Source organism: Budorcas taxicolor, chromosome 2 (genome assembly GCF_023091745.1).
Source record: "Budorcas taxicolor isolate Tak-1 chromosome 2, Takin1.1, whole genome shotgun sequence".
Lineage (NCBI taxonomy): Eukaryota > Metazoa > Chordata > Mammalia > Artiodactyla > Bovidae > Budorcas > Budorcas taxicolor.
The window spans coordinates 49,369,381-49,394,794 of record NC_068911.1 but is presented as its reverse complement, the minus strand read 5'-3'; the positions used below and the strand labels follow the sequence as shown (position 1 = coordinate 49,394,794).

Below are 25,414 nucleotides of genomic sequence, written 5' to 3'. Positions count from 1 at the left end.
GCACCCATGTGGTAGAGAGCCTGAGAGGCAAATATTTTCCTGTTTTTACATCACATCCTGATGTTATCAGGAAGGCAAGCCATTGAATAATTAACAATGTTTCTTTTATGCTGACACATAAAATAGATGCATCTTGTAACTAACAGCATCCTGCATGCATGCTATGTTGCTCAGTTGTATCTGACTCTTTGTGATCCTGTGGACTGTAGCCCGCCAGGTTCCTCTGTCCATGGGATTCTCCAGGCAAGGATACTGGCGTAGGTTGCCATATTCTTCAGGGGATCCTCCCAACCCGGGGATCAAACCCGTATCTCTTACGTCTCGTCTCCTGCATCGGCAGGTTTGTGTGTGTGTTTTACCACTAGCGCCACCTGGGAAGCCCAGTGGCATCTTAAATTTGGTGAAATAACATTATCAGTTGTGCTGATCTGAGGCAAGCGGCAATAGCACTGGGTAAAAATGTCCTCATCTGCGAAAAGGGGACAGTGTCCCTCCTTTGGCCAGCTGCTCTGAGGCTACAATGAGGCCACGCCTGGAGGTGCCTGCCCTCGCCCCCCTCCCACTGCTGGGGCACAGGGGGCTTGGGGCAAACAGAGCTGTCCTGAGCTGGGAACTTGTTTGTTTATCTGTGGAGAGGGAGGCCTCTGCACCTAGGGCCAAGCAAATATTTGTGGTTGTGGATTAACTCGAGTTCCAGGCTGTCATGGCGGCAGGAGGGCAACCTTGCAGTTTCTCCGTGGCCCACCCCAGTAAGTCCCCTTCGAGGCAGGTCTGTGACAGGGGCTGGAGGAGGGGAGCAGGCCTGAAGGTGGGATCTTCTCGCCAGGGTTCGAGAAGCTGGCTGGAGCTCGGCGTAAGAAAATTGCAGCTCTGCCAGCAGTCAGGCCAAAGCTCTGGTTGGCATGCCTCGGGCTTGGGTCCCATGGTTCCCAGGGGCCTTCTTCCCAGACTCTGAGGGAGGTGGGAGTTGGCTGAGGGCCTCCAGATCTGAGCCATCACCAGAGGCAGCTTGGAGACTGGGGTGCCCTGGGGGGGGGGCGCCCCACCCCCACCTCTACTTCTAAACCCTTTAAACAAAAGTCAGAACTAGCCTCAGAGGGAGTCAGCAAAGGTGGGAGGTCAGCAGGGAGGGGGTCCTGGTGGGGCACCCCCTCAGCCTGGGGGGCAACAGGGCACCTAGGTTTCTGGCCTGAAGTGCTACATCTGTGGCCTTGGGGCTTGCCTGGTGGTTTGGGGCAGGGGTTAAAGTTCCAGGCCTGGAGCCACGTGGGCCTGAGCTAACTAACTCTTCCACTTCCTGGTTGGGAGTGTTTGAAGAGTGACTTCTCTCCTGTGAGCTTCAATGCCCGCTCTGTGAAATAGGGTGACACAGTGACTACCTACCTCTTGAGTGGTGGTGAGCCTTAGCTGAGATACTAGTAGCTCAAGCTTACTGAGCATTTGCTATGCGCAAACCTATTCAATAGCTTTATGTAGATTAACTCATTTTAATTCTCAGAAGAACCAGATAAGGCAGAAATACAGTTTTCCCATCCATTTTACAAACAAGGAGACCAAGGAACAGTAAGGGGTCTTGCCTAGCAACCCTGTCCTGGAGCTGGGATTCGCTCTGACTTGGTGACCCGCCCTCTGAACCAGGTACAAATTGCTCGAAAGGCACCATGAGTGTCCAGTAAATGTTAGTTATTACTCTTGGCCTGGCCTGTACACTGGCAGAGGCGCCACCCCCAAGCCCTCATCAGGGGAGGGCACAAACCCTTCTGTGCCGAGTCCCCTTTGATCTTCCCCGGGTTGCTGCCCCTTCCACTTCCTCTCTTCACCCTGCAGACTCAGGGCGTGTGACCTTAGCTCTGTATAGAGAAGCGGACGGAACAGTGACCGGGGACCCCTGACCCCAGCTCCCGCCCTGGCGACCAGCATACACACACACAGAGGAGGCTTGTTCACTCAGCTCCCACGGTGGGGGCAGGGGGTGGCGGTGGGCAGAGTGGGGCCTGGTGGGGCTGCTGGAAGCTCAGAAGTCCTCCTCAGACAGGTGGCTGTGGCTTCAGAATGTGGCAGCTTTCAAGCCTCTTACTGTTCGTGACTGTCTGGGGAATTTTCAGCACACCAGCTCCTCCCGGTAAGGCCATGCTCCGCTTCCCCGCTCCCTGGGACCCTCGGGGTCTTCATACCTTTCGCTATCCCCTCTGAGCCACAGGATGAGGTGAGATGAACAGGGATGACGTGAGTGAGGGCAAGAGCAGCAGGGTGCTCAGGGTCTGAGTACTGAGATGGCCACCGGGAGCCCCTGGGGCACGCCCTTCCTCCTCCCTGGGGGGGAGCGGTCACACAGACCCCTGGCTTTCCCTCTCCACCACTCCCTCCCTCAGCTGTGTAAACCCCAGGCCCAGCTGCCACCCATACTACCCCAGGGCGGCCTCTCCTCCTAAAATGCTCATCTGCTGCCCTGCCCCAGCTGCTCCTCTGGTCCACACAGCCGAGAACCAGACCAGAATGCAGGGGGAGAGGGGGCCTGTGGGAGAAATGAGCCGCCTGGCTTATTAGGCAGGCCATTCCCCCACCTCCTGGGGCCACAGCAGGCTGTTTCTTACATTTCTGCCTCTTCTTGAGCGGCTGGTCTGCCTGGGGTGCCTTCCTCCCCACCCTCAACCCTGGTCAGTGTGGCTCCTAAGGCCAGACTCAGTTCCAGCACATCTTCCTTCCCTGAGGATGCCCTTCCTGGCCACGGCATCCCGGAGCCTCTCTTTCACACTCCCCCACTCGGTCCCTCCACCGCGGCTGTTCCCCCTGCTCCCAAGGCAGACACCTTTCAGAGCCTGGGGGTCTCGTGGTGCTCCCTGAGTGGCAGCGCTGCCGGTATCCAGGTGCTCCCGCCCAAGGGGAAGGGCATGGGGAAGTCATCACGGGGTGGGGGAGGGGAGGGCAGGGAGGCTGCAGGGAGGGGGTCAAGACTGGGTGCCTCAAGGCTTGGAGAACAATGGTGAAGGTGAAGTTGCTCAGTCGTGTCCAACTCTGCGACCCCATGGACTGTAGCCTCCCAGGCTCCTCCGTCCATGGGATTCTCCAGGCAAGAATACTGGAGTGGGTTGCTATTTCCTTCTCCAGGGGATCTTCCCGACCCAGGCATCAAACCCAGGTCTCCCACATTGGAGGCAGACGCTTTAACCTCTGAGCCACCAGGGAAGCCCATTTAACTCTGCTGTTGAACAATACCAAGAGCAGTGAAAGTCATTCAATAGCATCAGACTCTGTGACCCCATGAAGGGGTCAGGAGCCTGCCAGGCTCCTCTGTCTATGGAATTCTCCAGGCCAGAATACTGGCGTAGGTTGCTTTTCCCTTCTCCAGGGGATCTTCCTGACCCAGGAATGGAACCGGGGTCTCCTGCGCTGCAGGCAGGTTCTTTTCCAGCTGAGCCCCCAGGGAAGCCCAATAATAGCAGCAGCATGTGGCACTGGTTGCTGGCTGCTCTTTTCTGCGCCTGGCACTGTGTTTTTGTTTTACATGATTATCTCATCCTCATCTTTTGATGAATAAACCAAAGTGAAGAGAGGTAAAGGCTGGCTCAAGGTCACATGGAGATTGGGTTGGGTTCAGAAGGTCTGACTGTCTTCGCGCAGGCACTCTGAATGGTCAAGCGTCCTGTCCTCAGATTACTTGTCACCTCCTTTGGGAGAAGGAGGAGAGCAGGGGAGGCGGGGACCCAAGATGCAAACCTCCCCAGGGTCTCTCCCCAGTGGGGGCCCCTCGTGGCAGGCCCCCCACCAAAGTCAGCTCCCCATCCCCGCCCCAGACTCAGTGTTCTCCAGCAGCCAGCGTGCCCACCAGGTGCTGCGGATCCGCAAACGTGCCAACTCCTTCCTGGAGGAGCTGCGGCCCGGCAGCGTGGAGCGTGAGTGCTCAGAGGAGGTCTGTGAGTTCGAGGAAGCTCGGGAGATTTTCCAAAACACGGAAGACACAGTAAGGCCGCCCGACTGGATGCAGAACATGAGGCTCAAGGGTGGGACCTGGAGGAGCAGCCTGGGGCCCTTGGAAGGGGGGCAGTGGACGCCAGCCCCTTGCCCTCCCAGCTTGCTGGGGTGCAGCCGCAGAGTAAATGGCCCTACGGTCTTGGTCAGGGCACACAGGACTCCAAGAAATAGAACTCTGCAATGAGCATGAAGAGTCTTGGAAGCTTTGGGCTGGGTTCCCACTCAGTCCCACGGGAGGCATTCAGCCTCAGTTCACCTGCAACTGGCCACCACTGCCTCCCCTCTCCTCTCTCCCTGTGGCCAAACGGCCACCCCTGCTTCCATGCCGCACCCCTGCTTAACTGCTCATCAGGCAACCCAAGACTCTGATGTCTCTGCACACACACTCACTCTGTGCCTCAGAGTCTCCAGGGCTGAAACCTGGTTGCTCAGGGCATCTAAGGAAAGGGTCTGTCCTCTCTGGCCCCCAGAGCTCCGTGGTGGAGACCCTGAGGCGGTAAGGTGCACTCAGTAAGGGAGGTGGCTTCCTGATACAAGGCTCAGACCCCCCTCCAGCTCCAAGAGCTCACTTTAGCTTCTAGGACCTGGGGGCTGTGCCATCACTGGGGGCCCCTCAAGCTGTCTGTAGGCATGCCCTCCTACTCAGGGCTTTCAGGGCTGAAGGGGGAACTCTGGGCAGCTTTCTCTCTTGCCCTCCTCCACCACCTTGACTAGATCCCCACGGTCTATTTCCTCAAATGGCCTCCTCAGCAGACGCCTAGGTGGTTTTCTGCAGGCATGGCCTGGGCACGTCACACCCACCTAACCCGAGTCTCCAGCGGGGGGCTTGTGGCCTGGGCATCAAGCAGCGGGTCTCAGGGAATGGTGGTCCCAGCCCAGCAGCAGAAGTGCCACCAGGACGGTGGTTCTAGTCACCAAGTCATGTCAGACTCTTGCAACCCCAGGGACTGTCGCCCGCCAAGCTCCTCTGTCCATGGGGTTTTCCAGGCAAGAATACTGGAGTGGGTTGCCATTTCCTTCTCTAGGGGATCTTGTTGACCTAGGGATCGTACCCACGTCTCCTGAATTCCTGGCAGATTCTTCACCAAGTCACCAGGGAAGCCCAAACCTGGTTACAAAAGCAGACTTCTTGAACTAGCAAGTTGTGTCTCACCTACAAGCTCCTGTTGGTCACTCAGCTCTGAGCACACCCGCTCAGGGAGACCAGACAGGCTGAGAAAGGAGGGCGGGGCTGGAAAGAGACGGAGCCGGGCACGCCGCGGGTGGGGGAGCTTTCGGGTCCCTGCTGGCGCAGCGGCTGCTTTGGTGGCAGCCAGCACCCAGAGCGAGCTTCCAGGGCACGGGGGTGAGGTATGGGATGAGGAGACGGCCAGAGAGGCAAGGGGGAGCCTGGCATTTCTCAGGATGCAGCTGCCTCCCCGACCCGCCCCTCCCCGGCTCGTGTGGGGTAATCGCTCCCCTGTCCGTTTAGATGCTGCCCTGCTGGACCCGGGCCAGCGCGGGGAGGGGCCCCAGGGGCTCCCCATTTACACAGGTGGGCTGACGGCCCCTGATGCCGCCACTTCTCTCCGCAGATGGCCTTCTGGTCCAAGTATAGCGGTGAGTGCGCTCCAGACCTCGGGCCGCCATACCTGTGCCCCTCGGCGGGCTCTGGGTCGCTGGAGAACCGGGAGCGGGCCGGCGGCCCGGGTGACGCCCTCTTCACCCCTCGTCGCAGACGGGGACCAGTGCGAGCAGCGGCCCTCAGGGAGCCCGTGCGACCTCCCGTGCTGCGGACGCGGCAAGTGCATCGATGGCCTGGGCAGCTTCCGCTGCGACTGCGCGGAGGGCTGGGAGGGCCGCTTCTGCTTGCACGGTGAGGGGGCGGGGGCGGCGGGGCGGGGACCCCCCCGGGCCCGTAGCCGGCGGGGCGCGTAGAGCCTCGGCGCCCTCGCGGCGCCCTCCGTGTCTGCCCAGAGGTGCGCTTCACCAACTGCTCGGCGGAAAACGGCGGCTGCGCGCACTACTGCCTGGAGGAGGCGGGCCGGCGCCACTGCAGCTGCGCGCCCGGCTACCGGCTGCAGGACGACCACCAGCTCTGCGAGTCCAAGGGTGAGCGCCCTCAGCGGGGGCCGCGCGGGGTCCCCGGGCGGTGATCGAGCCACCGTGCTGAGCCCCGGCAAGGGAGATGGGAGAAGGAGGCGGTCCCCGACGGGTGTCGCGGGTGTCCTGCCCGCTCTTTCCTTCGCTTGCCCGACTTTCTCCAGGCGCCACCGCTCACCTTGGGGACGCCTCCTGGGGCAGGAGCACAGAGGTATCTCCTCGGATGAGCGGACGTAGAGGCTCCAGCACCCTCCACATCTATCGTGTGCATGCTCAGTCGTGTCCGACTCTTTGCGACCCCATGGACTGGAGCCCACCAGGCTCCTCTGTCCCTGGAGTTTTCCAGGCAAGAATCCTGGAGCAAGTTGCTATTTCCTTCTCCCGGAGGTCTTCCCAACCCAGGCACTGAACCCGAGTCTGCTGCGTCTCCCGCATCGGCAGGCAGATTCTTCACCAGCTGAGCCAGCTTGGATGGCTTTACACCTGCCTTTACCTCTGGCTTCTCTGAAGAGAGAGAGAGCAACCTTCTTTTCTGTTTTCCTTTTTGTACATTTTAATTTCTATCAGAGTTAGATACTTACACAACAGTCGGAGTTTGGCAACTCTTACCATGAATTTCAACAGGTCGTTCCTCAGGGTGGATCTTCTTCATTCACTGTGTAGCACCTTTTCGTGTGGAAATTCACATCTTCTACTTCTAGGAACATTTCTTTAGTTATTTCCTTGGTGGCTTGACCTTCCTGCTTTCTCTGTTCTCCCTTTCTGCGACTTCTAATCAGATCTCTTCCCCCTGGGCTGATTTTCTAGTTTTATGGTCTCTTCCTTCTGTTTTCCATCTCTTTGATTCTGTGCTCTTCTTTTGGGGAACTTACCACGACTCTATAGTCCAGTCCTTTTATAGTCCTTTTACTGAAAAAAAAAAAAAGAAAGAAAATCTAACTTTTCCTTTTGAAGTAATTAGAGAGTCACAGGATGTTTCAAAGAAAGACCTGCTGAGCCTGTTGGCCAGTGGACTTTTCTGTGAGACCATCTGAAGGCTCAAGTCACTGACAGAACCCTGTTGCCCAGATTCTTAGGTCTTCAGGCCATCTTCTGAGAGGAATTATCCACACTCATGCTTGAGTGGTTGCAGCCTGGCTTCAGCTCCTTCTGGGGGTGCAGGGGAGAGGAGCTGGCAGTTGCCCAGTCTGCAGGTGTCTGCGCGACTTTCTCTGGCCAGCCTTGTGTGTCGGTCTTTCCTGTGGCGTCTCCTTGAGTCCTGAGCTCACAGTGTCTGGTTCACCCTCTTCAGAGAATACACCTAGGGTCTTCTGCAGGGGTCAGAGACGTGAGTCAAGTCACTGATGAGGGCTTGAGACAGAAGCCTAGGGCTCTGGCAGTTTCTCTGACAAACTCTCAACATTCCTGCCATACTTCCTGGACAGCTTCCTCAGACACACATGGAGGCTTCCTGGGCACCTCTGGGGCTAAGCAGCCTGCCACTGCATCTCCTACCACTGGCTGAGGTTTCGGCTTCCTCCGACGACCAAGTCAGTCGCTGTGCCCCCAGCTTCTGGAGTTTTGTTGCTATTGTCTCCTCTCCATTTGCTGTCACTGTTCTCCCTGCTGACGGCTTCCTCTTGCTCCTGCAAGTCTGAATCTCTCAACCCAGTGTGAAGGGCCCTGGCCTCAGTTCTGTTCTGCGCTCTCTTCTCCTGGCAGAGAACCGCACAACTGTGCTTAGGGCCACTTTGAGGCTCTCCAGGAGTGCCCTCCTTCACCGACCCATGAGTTCTTACCTCTGTTAGGAGCTCGGTAACGTCCCAGCATGAGAGCTCACTGCACGTCCCAGGAATTACTCCCAACAGCCCTGGGGTGTACTGAACTCCTAGAACTTGAACAAGCTGCCTAAGGACAGGACACTGGGCAGAGATGCTGCTTGGTCTGACTCCTGCCATGAAGTGGCACTGTTTTTTAGCCGACTGACTGACCTGAGGGACTTTGCAAGTTGATAGAACTGCACGTCTAAGCATCATTTATCCTACAAGGCAGTAAATGAGGCTGCTTGCAGGAGGTGGACAGACATGGGGGCAGTCTTGGGAGCAGTGCCTGGCAGGTGCTCAGCTGCTTTCTCCTGCCTTCAGTGACGTTCCCTTGTGGGAGGCTAGGGAAGCGAATGGAGAAGAAACGCAAGACCCTGAAACGTGACACAAACCAAGTCGACCAAAAAGACCAGTTGGATCCACGGATTGTCAGTGGACAGGAGGCTAGATGGGGAGACAGCCCCTGGCAGGTGAGAGGAGAGGCAACAGTTCACCGTCTGGGTCAGGAGTCACTGAGCCCAGTTCCTGTTGTGGAGGCGTCAGTGGGGAGGGAAGTGAGCCTTTGCTCTCCGTAGGGGAGGCAGTGCTAAGTCCCAAAGAAAGACGGCGCTAACCTGATGAGAGAGGAGCAGTTGGGCAGGGTGGAGTGGGCACAGGTATATGTATCTACAGCACCCTTGGGTGCAGAGCAGGCAGGAAGAAGTATAGCTTTAAGAATCAGCTGGAAAGATAATGCTGTGCTGGTGGTGTTTCAGGCAGAGGCCTGGCTGAGGGGAGCAGTGTTTGCATAGCAAAAGGCTAGGAGGGAGGGTTGACTCCTGAGTCCCTCTCCAGTTTCCCCATGGAAACTAACACTTACTTGATGTCTGACTCCCAGGCACTAGGGGTTAGGGTCCCCAGAGATCAATAACCTGGGGACTGGTAGGTCTTGGGGATCTCACCCCCAGGAGGGTCAGGATCCTAAACACACAGCAACCCAATGGGACCAGAGCTGGGATGGCTGGCAGGACAGTGGCTGAGGGAACCTGGAGGGGGATCCCCAAGAGCTGTTGGGGGCCTCAAAGGCTACCCGGAGGACTCGAGGCCCAGCCTTAGCCATCAAGGGTAGAAGAACTCTCTGCATGCTGCTGAGGGTGATTATAGGAACAGCATGGGCAAACGTGGGGAGACACCCTGGAACAGGCAAACTCTTATCAAATGTGCAGAGGAGAAAGTGCCCAAAAGTCCACGCTGTGTGACCAGGGAACCCAGGAAAGCCCTACTTATGCAGCCAGTGCGTTGAGCTTGAGAACCATACCTAGGGCTGTGACAAGACCCTGGAGGCCTGAGCGGAGCTGTCACAAAGCTGTGTTGTAAAGTTCCTGCCCACTGCCTCCCCCAACCCCTTCTAGGCAGTGCTGCTGGACTCCAAGAAGAAGCTGGTCTGTGGGGCAGTGCTAATCCACATCTCCTGGGTGCTGACAGTGGCCCACTGCTTGGAGAACCATAAGAAGCTCATCGTCAGGCTCGGTGCGGGCTGGAAGCAGGCTGGAGGGTGGCTGGGATGGGGAGCCTGGTCTCTAGGAGGCTTGAACCCACGCAGAAGGCATTTGGTGGGAAGAGGGCTGTGTGCTTCCAGCCCATTCCTCCCACGGTGGGATTTTAGACACCATGACACCAGGTAAGTCTGCAAGTAAGGGGTTCTCTTTGAATCTGGTGGCCAGGTGTTTACATATGTGTGTTTGCAAATGAGAGGGTTACACACATACTTATGTCTTCACTCTCACTGTGTGGAGCAGGCTGTGTGTAGCACCTTGGGTGCAGAGACCCAGAAGGTGTCCACATGGCCTGGCCTAAGGGCCGCGCTTCACACAGATTGACAGGGATCGACTGTGCAGTGGGACCCTGGCATCTCCCATAGCAGTCAGCTGCTTCCCTGCAACAGCCCAGGGCTCCCCAAGCCTGAGCCCCACTCTACCAGTTTCTGGGGGTGGGGGCTCTCACTCCAACCATCAGGCAAAAAAGAAGGAAAAAGATATGTATTGAGAATGACTGACCAGACCCACACTTTCTGCCATTATGTCCAGCACAACCAAAGGCCAGTGGCCTCCCATGGGGCTGGGCTTGGAATAAGAGCCCCACCCCCACTCACCAAGAGCCATCTGCCTCACCTGAGAAGACCTTGCGTCTTGTGTGTGATCCAGATCTTTTTTCCCTGGTTAGAGCCTGTGTCCTGCTGGCCCTCCTTCTCTGGGTCCTGCTGCTCCTGCCCTGCCCCCACTTCAGCAGGCACCCCATCTTCTCTTTGAGGCTCTGGTCTATGTCCCAGGTTTCCAGGGAGCTTCCCTGCTGACTGCCCACTGCTGGCCACTGCCCAAGCCTCACTGCTGCATTTCTGAGCCAGTCCTGAATTCAGACCAGTGTTTGCCCCTTTAGGACAGACACTCGTAGGCTGTTAACTTGATAGGGACCTGTGGCCCAGGACCTGCCAGGGATGCATGGTGGCCACTCCCACTGTGGACCCATTCCCTGCCATCCACAAGGGCCCACAGGAGCAGGGCAGTGCTGTTAGCTTCAGCAGGGGCCCTGGGGAAGGACGTTCTCACAGGCTCAATCTGACAGCCCCTCTGCCCTGCAGGGGAGTATGACATGCGGCGCTGGGAGAGCTGGGAGGTGGACCTGGACATCAAGGAGGTCATCATCCACCCTAACTACACCAAGAGCACCAGTGACAATGACATTGCCCTGCTCCACCTGGCCAAGCCTGCCACTCTTTCGCAGACCATTGTGCCCATCTGCCTCCCGGATAGTGGCCTCTCTGAGCGCAAGCTCACCCAGGTCGGCCAGGAGACTGTGGTGACAGGCTGGGGCTACCGTGACGAGACCAAGAAAAACCGCACCTCCATCCTCAACTTCATCAAGATCCCTGTGGTCCCGTACAATGCATGCGTCCACGCCATGGAAAACAAGGTCTCTGAGAACATGCTGTGTGCTGGTATCCTCGGGAACTCGAGGGATGCCTGTGAGGGCGACAGTGGGGGGCCTATGGTCACCTTCTTCCGTGGCACCTGGTTCCTGGTGGGCCTGGTGAGCTGGGGCGAGGGCTGTGGGCGCCTCTACAACTATGGCGTTTACACCAAAGTCAGCCGTTACCTTGACTGGATCTACGGCCACATCAAAGCTGAGGCCCCTCTTGAGAGCCAGGTGCCTTAGCATCCCCCGTCACTTGTGTCTGGACCCCAGAGAACACCCTTGGATACGGGCTGGATTGTTGAATGGCAAGATGTTGGACATTAAAAAGGGCTTGCTGCAAGCACACCAGCTACGGCTCTATTTTTTCAACCCTTTTCTGGGCTGCTCTGGAGGGAAGTATTTTTGGAGCATCTACTGCGTGCCCCACACTTTATGAACAGAATCTTATTTAACTCCTATAGCACCTCTGTGGGGTAGGAAGGAACGTATCCGAGGTTTGTGGCATCTGAAGCCAGTAACGTGTAGGAAAGCTCGCTTAATGAAAAAGAATACAAAGTGGGACTACAAAAGTGTGAGAGCCCCTTCCAGGACTTTGGAAGGAGCTTGTGTGAGTCAGGGATCCAGATCCAGAGTAAATCCACCTCTGAAGGTACAGATTGCAGCTCATATTTTAGGGGAAGAAACAGGTTCAGGAAGTTTTGCATTGTGAAGCCAAGACCCAAACTAGGTCTGACTTCCATTCGGCTGTCCCCCTCTCTTCCTGCTGGCTATGGAGGCCAGCATTGGCCTGGTGTGAGGAGGAGCCAGAGACCCAGAGGGCTTGGTTGAGTCCAGAATGAGCTCACACTGTAAGTGGTGAAGCTGTGTAAGAACAATGTCACACAATCAATAAACAAGAGGCTCTGTCTTGACCTGGCCTTATAGGCGTACCTGAATGAGACCGAGAAGTAAGTTAGGATGCACCCAACAGAAAGGGATAGTGGTGAGATAAAGCCAGAACAATTAGTCTAAAGTCATCAGATCAGTCTAACTCTATGTATGCCTCAGGCAAGTCACTTCTGTTTTCTGGGCATTAGTAAAATGAAGATTAGATTGACAGCAGTGGTTCTCAACCTTCGCTGTACTTTTGAATCTCCTGCAGGGCTTTCAAAAACATGTCCATCCAATTTCACCTGCAGAGATTCTGGTTTAGATGATTTAGATGGGGAACCAAGACTTAGAACTCCTCAGGTCATTTTAACGTGTGACTGTAGCTGCGACCGGTGCACTCAGCGCAGGCGGCTGCGACCGGCGCACTCAGCGCGGCCCAGAGGAGCTACCCCACATCCAAGGTCAGGAGCAGAAGCCGGGAGGACCCCATGCCCGAAGGGCGGCGGCCAACAGGAGTTACCCCACATCTGAGGTCAGGGGCAGTGGCTGAGAGTGCCAGGCTGCAACGGCGCAGGAACAGCCGAGAGGAGCTAACCCGCGTCCGAGTCCAGGGGCGACGGCCGGGGAGGAGCAACCCCACGTCCAAGGAGCGGTGGCTGTGCGGGCACAGGAGGGCCTAGAGGAGCTATCTCCCACATTGAGGGTCAGGAAGGGCGGCAGTGAGGAGATACCCCTCATTCAAGGTAAGGAGCAGTGGCTGCGCTTTGCTGGAGCAGGCATGAAGAGATACCCCATGCCCAAGGTAAGAGAAACACAAGTAAGATGGTAAGTGTTGCAAGAGGGCATCAGAGGGCAGACACACTGAAACTATACTCACAGAAAACTAGTAAATCTAATCACACTAGGACCACAGCCTTGTCTAACTCAAAGAAACTAAGCCATGCCCGCGGGGCAACCCAAGACAGGTGGGTCATGGTGTAGAGGTCTGACAGAATGTGGTTCACTGAAGAAGGGAATGGCAAACCACTTCAGTATTCTTGCCTTGAGAACCCCATGAACAGTATGAAAAGGCAAAATGATAGGATACTGAAAGAGGAACTCCCAGGTCAGTAGGTGCCCAATATGCTAGTGGAGATCAGTGGAGAAATAAATCCAGAAAGAATGAAGGGATGGAGCCAAAGGAAAAACAATACCCAGCTGTGGATGTGACTGGTGATAGAAGCAAGGTCTGATGCTGTAAAGAGCAATGTTGCATAGGAACCTGGAATGTCAGCTCCATGAATCAAGGCAAATTGGAAGTGGTCAAACAGGAGATGGCAAGAGTGAACGTCGACATTCTAGGAATCAGCGGACTAAAACGGACTGGAATGGGTGAATTTAACTCAGGTGACCGTTATATCTACTACTGTGGGCAGGAATCCCTCAGATGGAGGAGCCATCATGGTCAACAAAAGAGTCCGAAATGCAGTACTTGGATGCAATCTCAAAAAAGACAGAATGATCTCTGTTTGTTTCCAAGGCAAACCATTCAATATCACAGTAATCCAAGACTATGCCCCAACCAGTAACACTGAAGAAGCTGAAGTTGAACGGTTCTATGAAGACCTACAAGACCTTTCAGAACTAACACCCAAAAAAGATGCCCTTTTCATTATAGGGGACTGGAATGCAAAAGTAGGAAGTCAAGAAACACCTGGAGTAACAGGCAAATTTGGCCTTGGAATGCAGAATGAAGCAGGGCAAAGACTAATAGAGTTTTGCCAAGAAAATGCACTGGTTATAGCAAACACCCTCTTCCAACAACACAAGAGAAGACTCTACACATGGACATCACCAGATGGTCAACACCGAAATCAGACTGATTATATTCTTTGCAGCCAAAGATGGAGAAGCTCTATACAGTCAACAAAAACAAGACCAGGAGCTGACTGTGGCTCAGATCATGAACTCCTTATTACCAAATTCAGACTCAAATTGAAGAAAGTAGGGAAAACCACTCGACCGTTCAGGTATGACCGAAATCAAATCCCTTATGATTATACAGTGGAAGTGGGAAATAGATTTAAGGGCCTAGATCTGATAGATAGAGTGCCTGATGAACTATGGAATGAGGTTCGTGACATTGTGCAGGAGACAGGGATCAAGACCATCCCCATGGAAAAGAAATGCAAAAAAGCAAAATGGCTGTCTGGGGAGGCCTTACAAATAGCTGTGAAAAGAAGAGAAGCAAAAAGCAAAGGAGAAAAGGAAAGATATAAGCATCTGAATGCAGAGTTCCAAAGAATAGCAAGAAGAGATAAGAAAGCCTTCTTCAGCAATCAGTGCAAAGAAATAGAGGAAAACAACAGAATGGGAAAGACTAGAGATCTCTTCAAGAAAATTAGAGATACCAAGGGAACATTTCATGCAAAGATGGGCTCGATAAAGGACAGAAATGATATGGACCTAACAGAAGCAGAAGATATTAAGAAGAGGTGGCAAGAATACACAGAAGAACTGTACAAAAAAGGTCTTCAAGACCCGGATAATCACGATGGTGTGATCACTCACCTAGAACCAGACATCCTGGAATGTGAAGTCAAGTGGGCCTTAGAAAGCATCACTACGAACAAAGCTAGTGGAGGTGATAGAATTCCAGCTGAGCTCTTTCAAATCCTGAAAGATGATGCTGTCAAAGTGCTGCACTCAATATGCCAGCAAATTTGGAAAACTCAGCAAGGGCCACAGGACTGGAAAAGGTCAGTTTTCATTCCAATCCCAAAGAAAGACAATGCCAAAGAATGCTCGAACTACTGCACAATTGCACTCATCTCACATGCTAGTAAAGTAATGCTCAAAATTCTCCAAGCCAGGCTTCAGCATTACATGAACTGTGAACTTCCTGATGTTCAAGCTGGTTTTAGAAAAGGCAGAGGAACCAGAGATCAAATTGCCAACATCCGCTGGTTCATCGAAAAAGCAAGAGAGTTCCAGAAAAACATCTATTTCTGCTTTATTGACTATGCCAAAGCCTTTGACTGTGTGGATCACAATAAACTGTGGAAAATTCTGAGAGAGATGGGAATACCAGACCACCTGACCTACCTCTTGAGAAATCTGTATGCAGGTCAGGAAACAACAGTTAGAACTGGACATGGAACAACAGACTGGTTCCAAATAGGAAAAGGAGTACGGCAAGGCTGTATATTGTCACCCTGCTTATTTAGCTTATATGCAGAGTACATCATGAGAAACGCTGGACTGGAAGAAACACAAGCTGGAATCAAGATTGCTGGGAGAAATACAATAACCTCAGATATGCAGATGACACCATCCTTATGGCAGAAAGTGAAGAGGAACTAAAAAGCCTCTTGATGAAAGTGAAAGAGGAGAGTGAAAAAGTTGGTATTAAGCTCAACATTCAGAAAACGAAGATCATGGCATCCGGTCCCTTCACTTCATGGGAAATAGATGGGGAAACAATGGAAACAATGTCAGACTTTATTTTGGGGGGCTCCAAAATCACTGCAGATGGTGACTGCAGCCATGAAATTAAAAGACGCTTACTCCTTGGCAGAAAAGTTATGACCAACCTAGATAGCATATTCAAAAGCAGACATATTACTTTGCTGACTAAGGTCCATCTAGTCAAGGCTATGGTTTTTCCTGTGGTCATGTATGGATGTGAGAGTTGGGCTGTGAAGAAGGCTGAGCACCGAAGAATTGATGCTTTTGAACTGTGGTGTTGGAGAAGATTCTTGAGAGTCCCTTGGACTGCAAGGAGATCCAACCAGTCCATTCTGAAGGAGATCAGCCCTGGGATTTCTTTGGAAGGAATGATGCTAAAGCTGAGACTCCAGTACTTTGGCCACCTCATGTGAAGAGTTGACTCATTGGAAAAGACTCTGATGCTGGGAGGGATTGGGGGCAGGAGGAGAAGGGGACGACCAAGGATGAGATGGCTGGATGGCATCACCGACTCGATGGACGTGAGTCTGAGTGAACTCGGGGAGATGGTGATGGACAGGGAGGCCTGGAGTGCTGCGATTCATGGGGTCGCAAAGAGTTGGACAGAACTGAGCAACTGAACTGAACTGAACTGAGGGTTGAAAGGCACCGTTCAGATGGTCTTTAAAGACCTTTTCTACTTGGGTAGGTGCCATGATGCTCAGGGCCAATGAATATAAAGAAAGTTCAGCACAGGGAGTTCCCTAGGAGTCCAGTGGTTAGGATTCTGAGCTTTCACTACAGTGGCCCAGGTTCATTCCCTGGTCAGGGAACTAAGATCCTGCAAGTCTCAGGGTACAGCCAAAAAAAAAAAAAGGAGAGAAAAGAAACAATAAAAACAAACAGCAGTACAGCACAGATCAGTCAATGGTACAAGAAACGTTGACTTATGATTACACCCCGCTTGTCAGGCTCACAGCTGCTGCATACAGACCAGAAGGGACACCTGGACCCACTGAATTCTCTATGTGGAACACAAGGAAGGAAGCATGGTGGAGAAGGGGCCTGTAGGACCCATCTCCTTAGGACCTGGGGAAGGGTAGGTGGGACTGCTTGGGGGTAGGAGGAAGCCTGGCCCGGGGCTGGAACCATCTGCTGACTAGTGCTTTAGGCACGCGTTCGCAACACTCGCAGTGGGACATGACAGCTTGGGAGAGTGACAGCATGGTGAGGTCTTTACCTCTGCAAAAGATTTCCTAGGTGAGTCTCCTGTCAAGGTGGTTAGCTAGTATGGCAGAGAGACCTTCTGGCATCCCAGCCGGAGGAGACCTGCCGACCTGCTCTATAGCGAAACTGGTGAAAATTATTAAACATTTAAAGTTTCTAGAAATGGCCCTATGGGCAAACAAAGTAAGAACAAAATTACAGCTTTTAAACCAGTATAAGTAAACTTGATCTGTCCACAGAAGGTAAAGAAGGAAAATAAAAGTAAATGAGCAGCATGTAAAAATTAATGGTATTTCTACATGCTAATGGTGAACATGTGGAAACCAAAATTAAAGTCACAATACCATTTCCAATCACTGTAAAGAAAATGAAGCTCTTAGAGATTAATTCAACAAAACATGCACCAGATCTGTGTAATGATATTTACCAAGTGCTGATGAAAGAAATTAAAGAAGACTTAAATGCATGGAGAGACAACAGAAGGTTCACAGAAGTGAAGTGAAGATGTCAGTTTTCCCAAAGTTAAGCTGTAGATTTAACACAATTCCTATACAAATCCCAACAGTTTTTTTTGTAAACAAGCTTACTATTTCATGTGTGTGTGTGTGTGTGTGTGTGTGTGTGTGTTTGTGGAAAATGCCTTGAATAGCTAAAATACTTTAGAAAAAGAAGAAAAAAATGAGAAGTCACTCTACCCAGTGTCTAGCTACAGTGATTAATATCATGTGGTATTGGTGGAGGGAGAGACACACAGATGAATGGAATGGAATAGAGAATCCAGAAATAGACTCACATAGCCATGGCTGTCTGATTTCTGACAAAGGTGCAAAAGCAATTTGTTAGAGGAAGGGGACCCTGTCAACATGTGGTACTGGTACAATGGGGCATCCTTAGGCTAAAAAATAACCCCAATCTAAGTCTCACAGAAAAAATGTACAAAAATTAACTCCATATGGACTTAAATATAAAAACTGTAAAATGAAACAGGAAGAAAGTATAGTTAATGAAAACTATGGAGTAAGATGGAAATAATAAAGATAATGTAACTGGATTAAACTTACCAATTAGAAGAATTTTTTTAATAAGAAAGCTTTTTCTTTCAGAATTAAAGATAAATCTGACAATATATTATTTACAGGCAACATAAAATAAAAAAACTGAAAGATTGAAAATAAAGAATGTTAGAAATTCCTCATTGATTTGAATGAAAAGAAAGCTAAGATAGTGACGTCAATAACTGATAAAATGGAAATCAATGAAAAATATCACAAACAACAAGGATGGACATCAAATAATGATAAAAGAATCAATCATGTATAAAGATATGGTAAAATAACATGTGCCTCTAACAATATAACCTCAAAATATGTAATCCAACAATTGACAGAAGTGCAGGGAGAAATAAGCAATTGTACTTGGAAATTAAAAAAAAAATTCTCTCAAAAGCAAAAAATTAAACAGATTAAAAGTAAGTGGATATATAGAAGATTTGGACAATAAAATTAATAAGCTTTTGCTTTTTTTTAGCACACTAAGTTCAGTTCAGTCACTTAGTCATGTCCAGCTCTTTGCAACCCCATGGACTGCAGCATACCAGGCCTCCCTGTCCATCACCAACTCCTGGAGTCCACCCAAACCCATGTCCATCGTGTCAGTGATGCCATCCAACCATCTCATCCTCTGTCGTCCCCTTCTCCTCCTGCCCTCAATCTTTCCCAGCATCAGGGTCTTTTCAAATGAGTCTGTTTTTCGCATCAGGTGCCCAAAGTATTGGAGTTTCAGCTTCAACATCAGTCCTTCCAATGAACACCCAGGACTGATCTCCTTTAGGATGGACTGGTTGGATCTCCTTGTAGTCCAAGGGACTCTCAACAGTCTTCTCCAACACCACAGTTTAAAAGCATCAATTCTTCAGCACTCAGCTTTCTTTATAGTCCAACTCTCACATCCATACATGACCACTGGAAAAACCATAGCATTAACTAGACACACCTTTTTTTGACAAAGTAATGTCTCTGCTTTTTAATATGCTGTCTAGGTTGGTCATAACTTTCCTTCCAAGGAGTGTCTTTTAATTTCATGGCTGCAATCACCATCTGCAGTGATTAGCATACTAAGAACATTCACAAAAATTTACTGGTCCATGAAGGAAGCCTCAATAAATTCCAGGGGCTCAGAATGATATAAAACATATCTTCTAGACAAAAGGCAATGAAAATAGAAATTAATAACAAAAATTTTTATTTGATGTGGACCCTTTTTTTTTTTGGTGAGTCTGGCTAAAGATTTATCAGTTTTATTTATCTTTTCAAAGGTTTAGTTTTTAGTTTCATTATTTTTTTTTTAAGTCTCATTTATTTCTGGTTTGACCTCTTTTATTTCTTTCATTCTAGTAACTTTGGGGGGTTTTTGGTTCTTCTTTTCCTAGTTCCTTTAGGTGTAAGGTTAAGTTGCTTGTTTGAGATTTTTCTTTTTTACTGAGGTATGCTTGTATCACTATAAACTTCCCTCTTAGAATTGCTTTTGTTGCATCCCATAGACTTTGGAATTCCCTGATAGCTCAGTTGGTAAAGAATCTGCCTGCAATGCAGGAGACCCTGGTTCAATTCCTGGGCCAGGAAGATCTGCTGGAGAAGGGATAGGCTACCCACTCCAGTATTCTTAGGCTTCCCTGGTGGCTCAGCTGGTAAAGAATCTGCCTGTAGTGTGGAAGGCCTGGGTTCGATCCCTAGGTTGGGAAGATCCCCTGGAGAAGGGAAAGGCTATCAGTATTCTGGCCTGGAGAATTCCATGGACTGTATAGTCCATGGGGTTGCAAAGAATCGGGCATGACTGAGGGACCTTTATGTGGATAGATTTTGGATTATCTGACTTCAGATATTTTAAAATTTCTTTGATTTTTTGAGTGATCCATTGGTGAGCATATTGTGTAGTCTTCACATGTGTATATTTTTACTTTTTCTTAAAATTGATTTTTAGTCTCATAGCATTGTGGTTAGAAAATACACTTGGTATAATTGCAGTTTTCTTAAATCCATTGAGTCTTGTTTTGTGGCCTAGCACGTGATCTATCCTGGAGAATTTTCTATATGCACTTGAAAAGAATGTCTATTCTGCTTTTGGATGGAATTTTCTGTATATGACTGTTAAGTCCATCTTATCTAATATATTGTTTGGTCAATATTTTCTTATTGATTTTCCATCTAGATAATCTATACATTGCTATAAGTGAAGTATTAAAGTCCTTCACTATGATTGTTTTACTGCCAAATTCTCTTTTTTGTATGTTAACATTTGCCTTATATATTGAGGTACTCCTACATTGAGGGTGTATATATTTACAATTGTTATATCTGCTTCTTGGATTGACCCCTTGAGTATTATGTAATGTCCTTCTTTGTCTTATGTTACAGTCTTTGTTTTAAAGTCTATTTTGTGCCATGTAGTTTTTCCTGAATGGATAAAAACTCAAGCTTCATCTATATGTTGTCTACAAGAGACACTGCAGCTTTAAAGACACAACACAGATTGAAAGTGAAGGGATGGAAAGATATTCCATGCAAATGGAGACCAAAAAAACCTGGGGTAGCTTTACTATATTAGACAAAATGGACTTTTTTTTTTTTGGCTGCACTTGTGTGGCTTGTGGGATCTTATTTCCTTGATCAGAGATTGAACCCATGCCCTCTGCAGTGAGAGCATTGAGTCCTAACCACTGGACCACCAGGGAATTCCCAACAAAATAGACTTTAAGACAAAAACTGTAATAAGATGTTTAAAAGGTCATTACATAGTGGTAAAGGGGCCAATCCAACAAGAGGATATTATGTTTATAAGGATTTCTGCACCAACATTGGAGGTTCTAAATATATAAAGCAAATATTAACAGACCAGAAGAGAGAAAGAGACAGCAATAAAATAATAGTAGGGGACTTTAATACCACACTTTCATTAAAGTAATAGATACTCTGGGCAGAAAGTCAATAAGGAAACATTGGCCTTAAATGACACATTAGACAAGATGAACGTGACAGATACTTGCAGAATATGCCATCCAAAAGCAATAGAATACACATTTTTCTCCCCAGTGTACAAGTGAACATTCTCCAGGATAGATCATATGTTAGGCCACAAAACAAGTCCTAATAAATTCAAGATTTAAATCATACCAAACAGATTTTCCAACCACAATGATATGACTCTTGAAGTCAATTAGAAGAGGAAAACTGGAAAATTCATAATTATATGGTGATTAAACAACATGCCAATGAACAACCAGTGGGTTAAATAAATCAAAAGAGAAAGCAAAAACTACTTTGAGACAAATGAAAATGGAGATAAAACATCAAAACTGTGGATGCAGCTTTTAAGTGGAAGTTCATAACTAATTTTATATCTCAAGGAACAAGAAAAAGAAAATCAAACAAAGCCCAAATTGGAAGGGAAGAAAATAACAAAGATCAGAGTAGAAATAAATGAAACAGATGCTAAAAAGATAATAGAAAAGATCAATGAAACTAAAAGCTGTTTTTGTTTTTAATTAACTAACTTATTTTAATTGAAGGTTTATTACTTTACAATACAGTATTAGTTTTTGCCATACATTGACATGAGTCAGCCATGGTTGTACCTGTGTCCCCCATCCTGAACCCCACTCCCACCTCCCTCCCCATCCCATCCCTCTGGGCTGTCCCAGTGCACCAGCTTTGAGTGCCCTGTTTCATGCATCTAACTTGTATGGTCATCCATTTCACATATGGTAATATACATGTTTCAGCACTGTTCTCTCAAATCATCCCACCCTCACCTCCCACAGAGTCCAAAAGTCTGTTCTTTATATCTGTGTCTCTTTTGCTGTCTTGCATATAGGATCATCATTACCATCTTTCCAAATTCCATAAATATGCATTAATACACTGTATTGGTGTTTTTTCTTTCTGACTTACTTCACTCTGTATAATAGGCTCCAGTTTCATCCACCTCATTAGAACTGATTCAAATGCATTCTTTTAAATAGCTGAGTAATACTCCATTGTGTATATGTACCAGAGCTTTCTTATCCATTCATCTGTTGATGGACATCTAGGTTGCTTCCATGTCCTGGCTATTGTAAACAGTGCTGTGATGAACACTGGTGTACACGTGTCTCTTTCAATTCTGGTTTCTTCAGTGTGTATGCCCAGCAGTGGGATTGCTGGGTCATATGGCAGTTCTATTTCCAGTTTTTAGAGGAATCTCCACACTGTTCTCCATAGTGGCTGTACTAGTTTGCATTTCCACCAACACTGTAAGAGGGTTCCCTTTTCTCTGCACCCTTTCCAGGATTTATTGTTTGTAGACTTTTTGCCAACAGCCCTTCTGACCAGCATGAAATGGTACCTCATTGTGGTTTTGATTTGCATTTCTCTGATAATGACTGATGTTAAGCGTCTTTTCATGTGTTTGTTAGCCATCTTCTTCTTCTTCTTCTTTTTTTTTTTGTTAGCCATCTTCTTTTGAGAAATGTCTGTTTAGTTCTTTGGCCCATTTTTTGATTGGGTCATTTATTTTTCTGGTATTTAGCTGCATGAGTTGCTTGTAAATTTTTGAGATTAATTCTTTGTCACTTGCTTCATTTGCTATTGTTTTCTCCCATCCCGAAGGCTGTCTTTTCACCTTGCTTATAGTTTCCTTCATTGTGCAGAAGCTTTTAAGTTTAATTAGGTCCCATTTGTTTATTTTTGCTTTCATTTCCATTGCTCTGGGAGGTGGGTGATAGAGGATCCTGCTGTGATTTATGTCAGAGGATCATCTGCCTATGTATTTCTCTAGAAGTTTTATAGTTTCTGGTCTTACACTTAAATCTTTAATCCATTTTGAGTTTATTTTTGTGTATGGTGTTAGAAATGTTCTAGTTTCATTCTTTTACAGGTGGTTGACCAGTTTTCCCAGCATCACTTGTTAAAGAGATTCTTTTCTCCATTGTATATTCTTGCCTCCTTTGTCAAAGATAAGGTGTCCATAGGTGTGTGGATTTATCTCTGGGCTTTGTATTTTGTTCTATTGATCTATATTTCTGTCTTTGTGCCAGTACCATACTGTCTTGATGACTGTAGCTTTGTAGTATAGTCTGAAGTCAGGCAGGTTGATTCCTCCAGTTCTTCTTTATCAAGGTTGCTTTGGTTTTTTGTATTTCCATACAAACTGTGAAATTATTTGCTCTAGTTCTGTGAAAAATACCATTGGTAGCTTGATAGGGATTGCATTGAATCTATGGATTGGTTTGGGTAGTATACTCATTTTCACTGTATTGATTCTTCTGATCCAGGAACATGGTATATTTCTCCTTCTATTTGTGTCATCTTTGATTTCTTTCATCAGTGTTTTATAGTTTTCTATATATAGGTCTTTTGTTTCTTTAGGTAGATTTATTCCTAGGTATTTTATTCTTTTCTTTGCACTGGTGAATGGAATTGTTTCCTTAATTTCTCTGCTTTCTCATTGTTAATGTAGAGGAATGCAAGGGATTTTTGTGTGTTAATTTTATATCCTGCAAGTTTACTATATTCATTGATTAGCTCTAGTAATTTTCTGGTGGTATCTTTAGGGTTTTCTATGTAGAGGATCATGTCATCTGCAAACAGTGAGAGTTTTACTTCTTTTCCAATCTGGATTCCTTTCTCTGATTCCTGTTGCTAAAACTTCCAAAACTATGTTGAATAGTAGTGGTGAGAGTGGGCACTCTTGTCTTGTTCCTGACTTTAGGGAAAATGCTCTCAATTTTTCACCAATGAGGATGATGTTTGCTGTGGGTTTATCATATATGCCTGCTATCTGGAGAGTTTTTATCATAAATGGGTACTGAATTTTGTCAAAGGCTTTCTCTGCATCTATTGAGATAATTATATAGTTATTATCTTTCAATTTGTTAATGTGGTGTATCACATTGATTGATTTGCAAATATTGAAGAATCCTTGCATCCCTGGGATAAAACCCACTTGGTCATGATGTATGATCTTTTAAATATTTGTTTGATTCTGTTTGCTAGAATTTTGTTAAGGATTTTTGAATCATGTTCATCAGTGATAGTGGCCTGTAGTTTTCTTTTTTTGTGGCACCTTTGTCAGGTTTTTGTATTAGGGTGATGGTGGCCTCATAGAATGAGTTTGGCAGTTTACCTTCCTCTGCAATTTTCTGGAAGAGTTTGCATAGGATAGATATTAGCTCTTCTCTAAATTTTTGGTAGAATTCAACTGTGAAGCCATCTGGTCCTCAGCTTTTGTTTGTTGGAAGATTTTTTATTACAGTTTTGATTTTTGTGCTTTGATGGGTGTGTTAAGATTTTCTGTTTCTTCCTGGCTCAGTTTTGGAAGGTTACACTGTTCTAAGAATTTGTCCATTTCTTCCAAGTTGTCCATTTTATTGTCATATTGTTGCTGATCATAGTCTCTTATGAACCTTTGTATTTCTGTGTTGTCTATTGTGATTTCTCCATTTTCATTTCTAACTTTGTTGATTTGATTTTCCTCCCTTTTTTTCTTGATGAGTCTGGCTAATGGTTTGTCTATTTTATTTATCTTCTCAAAGAACCATGAAAGCTGGTTTTTTAAAAGATAAATTTGACAGACCGTTAAGTAGACTGCCCAAGAAGAGAGAGGACACAAATAAATAAAATTAGAAATTAAAGAAAAGATGTTACAACTGCTACCATAAAAATACAAAGGGGCATAACACACTACTGTGAGCAGTTATTTGATAACAAATAGGACAACTCATAGAAGTCGATTAATTCCTAGAAACATATAAACTACTAAGACTGACTGGTGAAGAAATATTAATAGGAAATATGAACAGGCCAATTACCAGTAAGGAGATTGAATCATAATCAACACTCACCCAACAAAGAAGAGTCCAAGACTAGATGACTTCTAAGTTATCTTTATCCAACACTCAAAGACAAGTGAAGAACAACCCATCTGAAATTCATCTAAAAGACTGAGGAGAACACTTCCAAACCCATTGCATGAGGTCAGCATTATCCTAATGCCAAAACCAGTCAATGACACCACAAGAGAAAACAATTACAGGCAAATATCCTTGATGAACACAGGTCCAAAAACTTCAACAAAATATTAGCAAACTGAATTCAGTAACACATTAAAAGGAGCATACACCATTATCAAGTGGGATTTAATACTAGGTTGTAAGAATGGTTTAACATCTACAAACCAATCAATGTTTTAACAAAATGAAGGATAAATGATTATCTTAATAGATGTAGAGAAAGCATTTGAGAAAATTTGATATCTAGTTATTATAAAACTCAACAAAGTGGATATAGGAGAAGTGTGCTTCAACATAATAAAGGTCACATGTAACAAGTCTGCAGCTAATGTCATACTTGGGTGAAAATATGAAAGCTTTTTGTTCAGACTTGGAGCAATACAAGGATGCCCACTCTCATCACTTCTATTCAACATAGTATTGGAAGTCCTAGTCAGAGCAATTAGGCAAGAGAAAGAAATAAAGTGTATCTAAATTGGAAAGGAAAAATTAAAACCGTTACTATTTGCAGAAGATATGATATTATATATAGAAAACCTTAAAGACATTACCAAATAAAATTTCTAGAACTAATCAACAAATTCAATAAAGTTGCAGACTAGGAAATTAACATAATTGCCTGTTGCAGTTATATACACTATGTTAAACTATCAGAAAGAGAAATTAAGAAAACAATCCTATTCACAGTATATCAAAAGAGTATTTCTTAGAAATAAATTTAACCCAGAAGCCTTCCCTGGTGGCTCAGAGAGTAAAGAATCTGCCTGCAATGCGGAGACCTGGGTTTGATCCCTGGGTTGGGAAGATCCTCTGCAGGAGAGCATGGCAACCCACTCCAGTATTCCTGCCTGGAGAATCCCCATTGACAGAGGTGCTTGGCAGGCTACTGTCCATGGGGTCTCAAAAGAGTCAGACACAACTGAGCCACTAAGCACAGCACAGGAGGTGAAAGACCTATACACTGAAAACTATAAGACACTGATGAAAGAAATTAAAGAAGACACAAGTAAATGAAAAGACACTCTGAGCAAGCTCATGG

General features: G+C 47.4%; 1 protein-coding gene across 1 annotated transcript; it reads left to right on the top strand.

Moving 5' to 3' along the window:
• Nucleotides 1–703: 703 nt before the first annotated feature.
• PROC (protein C, inactivator of coagulation factors Va and VIIIa) lies at nucleotides 704–11,133 on the top strand. The gene is given in 11 exon segments (XM_052635789.1): nucleotides 704–749; nucleotides 1,828–1,886; nucleotides 1,888–1,959; nucleotides 2,032–2,122; nucleotides 3,795–3,961; nucleotides 5,547–5,571; nucleotides 5,690–5,827; nucleotides 5,929–6,063; nucleotides 8,178–8,326; nucleotides 9,248–9,365; nucleotides 10,474–11,133. Coding segments are annotated over 11 exon segments (1,575 nt in total). The 3' UTR covers nucleotides 11,049–11,133.
• Nucleotides 11,134–25,414: the final 14,281 nt, after the last annotated feature.